This window comes from Athene cunicularia (assembly GCF_003259725.1).
Source record: "Athene cunicularia isolate RWA chromosome 28 unlocalized genomic scaffold, athCun1 chr28_part2, whole genome shotgun sequence".
NCBI classification, from domain to species: Eukaryota; Metazoa; Chordata; class Aves; order Strigiformes; family Strigidae; genus Athene; species Athene cunicularia.
In genome coordinates this window covers 144,573-149,741 of record NW_020799140.1, presented here as the reverse complement: position 1 = coordinate 149,741, position 5,169 = coordinate 144,573, and the positions used below count along the sequence as shown (strand labels likewise).

General features: G+C 63.6%; 1 protein-coding gene across 1 annotated transcript in view; it reads left to right on the top strand.

Annotated features, from left to right (window-relative positions):
- Nucleotides 1-4,188, top strand: part of RAX2 (retina and anterior neural fold homeobox 2) — a 5,540-nt gene extending 1,352 nt beyond the window's left edge. Inside the window, exons 2-3 of the mRNA XM_026865123.1 lie at nt 1,138-1,388; nt 3,261-4,188. Coding sequence (XP_026720924.1) covers nt 1,146-1,388; nt 3,261-3,704 — 687 coding nt within the window. The 5' untranslated portion in view covers nt 1,138-1,145 and the 3' untranslated portion in view covers nt 3,705-4,188. The remainder of the gene's footprint in view (nt 1-1,137; nt 1,389-3,260) is intronic.
- Nucleotides 4,189-5,169: the final 981 nt, after the last annotated feature.

The following is a 5,169-nucleotide window of genomic DNA, read 5'->3' as shown; positions in this document are numbered from 1 at the left end:
CACGCGGGTGTGGGTGTCGCTCTCTGTGTGCTGCACCCGCCGCACGCGGACGCTGCACCCTGCCTGCGGTGGGCCCGCGGCACACGCCGCCCTGCACACGCACACACACATCCCGCTCCACGCTCAGCCCCCTGCACACACGCGCTCCCGCACCCCCCTGGGTGCCCCTGAGCACCCCGGACCTGCCCGCGGCGGGGGGCTGCGCGCCGTGTGTATCCCTGCACGCACCCAGACACACACCGCCTGCGCCCACGCTGCCCACACAGGCTCTCACTGCGCACACCGGGCCCCGACACCCCACACGTGCACACCCTGAGCAACACCCGACACCCACCCCTTGCACGCTGCCCGCTCGGGACCCCCATTTATTCCCTCCCAGAATTAACTGACAGTCCCTTTCCCTCCCCGCACCCACTCCGGCGTTGGCCAAGCCTTTGCTGGGGGGTCTGGGCGCTGCAGCACCTGCCCTGCGGTGGAAGTGCCGCAGGCTCACAGCTTTCTGTCCCATTCCACGTTTGCCTACGGCCTCGCAGCAGAGAGGAACCCTTAATCCCCAGCAAATACTGCAGGAAGATTTCAGACGCCGGATAAAAAGCTTAAAGATGAAACATTGCAAGGGTTGAAAATGCTTATAAGTGTGCAGAGAAAGGCTATTAGCCAGGGGACCGCATCGGGCTGCTCTGGCTGCGCTTGGCTTCTCCCGTGGGTACTCGGTAGCCCACGGGCAAGCGGGGCTGGAAGGAAGGAGCCGGCCTGGGCTTGGTCCCCTCCACACCGGGGCGGGGGGGGTCAAGTTAGCTCTCAGGGACGGCGCTTTCATAAAATCTTCCACTTTCGGTGAAATTTGACTTTTAGCTTTGGGTGGGGGTGTTGGCCTGGTCGCATCTCACAGTGGAGCCCCCGTGTCAGTCCCCGGGACCCCACACCAGTCCCAGGAACCCCGCGTCCGCCCCTGGGACCCCCAGCCCTGGGATAACGCTGCAGCAGAAGAGAGGATCACACCTCCGTGTAACCCGTTTCTGGGGCCGCCCCATCCTCCCATCCCTTCGTCCCCTTGTGTGTCCGTCCCCAGCCTGGGGGTGCATGGGGGGGTCCAACGTCCCCACGCCCCGACTGACCCCTGCGGCCCCCTCGCAGGCGCCACCATGTTCCTGAATAAGTGTGAGGGGGACCTGGGCGAGCTGCGGAAGCCGGGGGACGGCGAGGGCACCCCGCCAGCCACCGCTGAGGAGGAGCAGCCCAAGAAGAAGCACCGGAGGAACCGCACCACCTTCACCACCTACCAGCTGCACGAGCTGGAGCGCGCCTTCGAGAAGTCCCACTACCCCGACGTCTACAGCCGCGAGGAGCTGGCCATGAAGGTCAACCTGCCGGAGGTCCGCGTGCAGGTAGGGAGGACTCCTGGGGGCCCCAGCACCCCGAACCTGTCCCCTGGGCGGTGGCAGAGGGACCACCCTGGTGCCGGAGGAGCTTTCCTCTGCTCCCGGCCCCACCGCTGCCGCCTCGCTCCGTGCCTCAGTTTTCCCACTGGCATCATCTCTGCAGAGCCGGCTGCTCCTGCCAAAACTCTAGAAGGGATTTAATGGCTGCACCTCGTTCCCCCACAAGGTCCCAGTTCAGCCCACGTGCCAGAGCCTCTGTTTGGGCAGGGAGATGGTTTTTAGAGTCTTTTTTCCCTGATGTTGGTGGCTGCTCCCACCCCTCCAGCTGATCCCATGGGAAAGCAGCTAAACCTCAGCCGCTCCTGACCGCTCCCAGGACTTTAGGGCTGGGAAAGCGCATGATCCTCACAGATTTGGGGGTTTTAGGCTTGTCAGAGAGAGGCAGTTGGAGGGGGGGGCGGGTAGGGATGGGGAGGTTTCACTCCTGGGACTGCCAAAGAAGGTCCTGCAGGGAGAAGGCACAGCCTGGGGAGGAGCGTGGGGTCCCACTGGTCCCCACTGCCCCTGGGACTGATGGGGTGAGACTGGGGGGAGGGAAAGGGTCAGGGAGTCAGAGAATCGACCAACCCACTGCGAAACAAAGCAGTAATCCCCTTACAAATGACCCAAGATTTCCAGGCCTCAGCCCCAGCCCAAGACAACTCAGCCTTTTTCAGGGAGGGTCCAGACCGTAGGGACGCCTCTGCTGAGCTCTGAGCAACGACCAGTTTCATGGAGTCATGGAATCACTGAGGTTGGAAAAGATTGTTAAGATCATCGAGTCCAACCATCAAGCCAACACTGCCACCCCTAAACCCTGTCCCTCACTGCCACATCCACACGTCTTTTGAACACCCCCGGGGATGGCGACTCAACCACTTCCCTGGGCAGCCTCTTCCAGTCCTTGACAACCTTTTCCGTGAAGAAATTTTTCCCAGTATCCAATCCAAACCTCCCCCGGCCTAACTTGAGGTCGTTTCCTCTTGTCCCATCACTTGTGACTTGGGAAAAGAGACCGACCCCCACCTCACTACACCCTCCTTCCAGGTGGTTGCAGAGAGCAACAAGGTCTCCCCTGAGTCTCCATTTCTCCAGACTAAACAAGCCCAGTTTCTTCAGCTGCTCCTCACAGCACGTGTTCTCTAGACCCTTCACCAGCTTCTCTGCTCTTCTTTGGACACCGATTTTGCACCAGTACAGCCCAGTGTCCACCAACAGCTGCCACCAGCCCCTGGAGACACCCCCTTTGCAGCCCAGCCATTCGTCTGTACTCCCCCTTGGCACCAGGCAGCAGACAGCCCGTGCCCCGTGCTGCCGGGGGCTCTGGGGACACGGGGACCAGCAGCCTCCGTGGGCCTCGGCTTGCCCGTCCCTCTTGTGCGTTTTTGCACAACCGTGGCAGTCTGGCTTCTAAAAGCTTTTAACAAGGGTCTTTGGAAGGCCAGATAACTTTATACCGAGGACTGTGTGGCTGTTTGCAGAGCTGGGGTGCACATTGCGATGGAGCAGTGAGGGCGGGGGGGGCACGGTGGCACCTCTCACCCTCCACACCTCAGAGGTGCCCCCAGTCCCTGAGGTTTGTGCGGGAGGTTTGACGGAGCCGCTCGGAGTGCTGGGGATTGCTGGTGACCTGTGGGACACCCTGCGCGGGACCCAACACCCAGGGGCACCCCACACAGGATGGGATACCCCATAGACACCCCACCTGGAGGACTCCGTGTGGGGCACCCCCCACGGGATACAGCACAGTGGGGCACCCTGCACGGAGCCCAGCACGTGGGGCACGCTGTGAGGGACCAGCTGGGCATGGTGGGGCTCACTCTGCCTCTCACCTCACAGGTCTGGTTCCAGAACCGCCGAGCCAAGTGGAGGCGGCAGGAGAAGATGGAGGCCAGCTCCATGAAGCTCCATGACACCCCCGTGCTCTCCTTCAACCGGCCCCCCATGACCCCCAACGTGGGGCCCATGAGCAACTCCCTCCCGCTCGACCCGTGGCTGACGTCGCCCATCTCCAGCGCCACCACAGTCCACAGCATCCCCGGCTTCATGGGGGCCCCCCAGGCCCTGCAGCCGCCCTACGGCGGCCACTCCTTCCTCAATACCCCCCCGCCGATGGCACAGGGCATGCAGCCCATGGCCCCCGCGCCCTACCAGTGCAGCACCACCTTTGTGGACAAGTACCCGCTGGAGGAGGTGGACCAGAGGAGCTCCAGCATCGCCTCGCTCCGCATGAAAGCCAAGGAGCACATTCAGACCATTGACAAGACCTGGCAGCCCATTTGATGAACGCTCCCCTCCGGCCCCGTCAGCCCCTGGTGCCGGCTTGGACCTGGGGTGGGCGAGGGGGTGACGGTGGGATGCTCGGCAGGACCAGAGGTGGTGCAGGGCTGCATCTTCCCCCTGATGAGCCAGCACCATCGGTGGCAGGGGAGCAAGCCAGGGTGCTGGCAGGACACTGCCATGGGGCAGCCCCCCAGCAGCCACCCCCCCCCCTCTGCCTTGCCAAGGCCCCGGCCCAGGCTGAGGATCTGGCCACTGTGCCACCGGGCCACACAGCCCCCTCCCTGGTTGGACACCTCCTTTCCCCACACCCCTTCCCATTATTATTAATTTTTTTTTTTTAATGCTGCAGATTTAAACAAAACTGAACAGAAAAGCTCTAGTTTTGTAGGGAGTACTTGGGGGTTTGCTTTAGCCGCGCTGGGGCACAGCACTGGTTGTGCCGGCACCAAGAAGACGGTTGTATCGTGAGTAAAAGGAGATAAGCCGAACGGCTGCCGCATGCTGGAGTTGGGCGCTGCCGGGGTCCTGCGTGCCGTGCGGCTCATTAGCGGTGTTGCTCGTTAACGTGCTGGGGCTGCGGAGCCTCTGCCGGGAAGGAGCTTTCTGGGGCGATGCAGGAGCATCATCCGCAGGCACCCTCCCGCCTCTCCCTCGGGATGTCGCGTGCAGGGTTGGGGCCGGATCCAGGGACAGGTGACCTGGTCCAGCCCCGGCTGTGGACTGGGACCAGCTTTGTGCCGCACTATGACCTCGGCGGGATGGGGACGCTGTGGTGATGGGTGTTGTCCCCCCCGGTGAGCTCCCGGGGATGCTGCCTGCAGAGCCCAGGCTGGGGGGGACCGGCGATGGGTCCCCACCGGGCGTGGGGACAGGGACAGGGACCAGGCAGGGGGCTGGCTGTGAGGACCACGTGTGGGGACGGGGTCTGGGGACCTGCTGTGGGTCTGCGTGTGGCACCAGGGGTAGGGACCCAACACCCTGAAGAGCCCTGGGGACCTGGGGTGGGGACTGGGGTGGGGACCAGCCCTGGGGCTGCCCACGGGCCCCTGACCGGGGGGGCAGAAACACCGTCTGTCACCTCCCCGCTCCTGCTGTCACCCCGGGGACCCCGGCCCAGGGGACAACAGGAACATCATGATGGGGATCCTGGGGTGCTCGGGGTGCCCGGTGCTGCCCGGACCCCCCAGCTCTGCCAGACAGGTTTGGCCCTTTTCTTCCTCATCTCACTTTTACTTTCTCCCAAAAGCCTCTTCCTGCCACCTGCAAAAGCTGCCGCCCCCGGCCACCGTCTCGGCTTCCTCCCACTCCCTTCCTCTCCTCAACACGGTTCCTCTTTCAGGTGGCAAATGTCACCGCAGGGTTTCTGGAACCCCCCACCCCCCCGTGCCAGGTGGCTGCCGGCCCCACGAGGGTCTGAGCCCTCCCCACCAGGACCCCGCAGCCACTTCTGCAGGTGGTTTGGGCC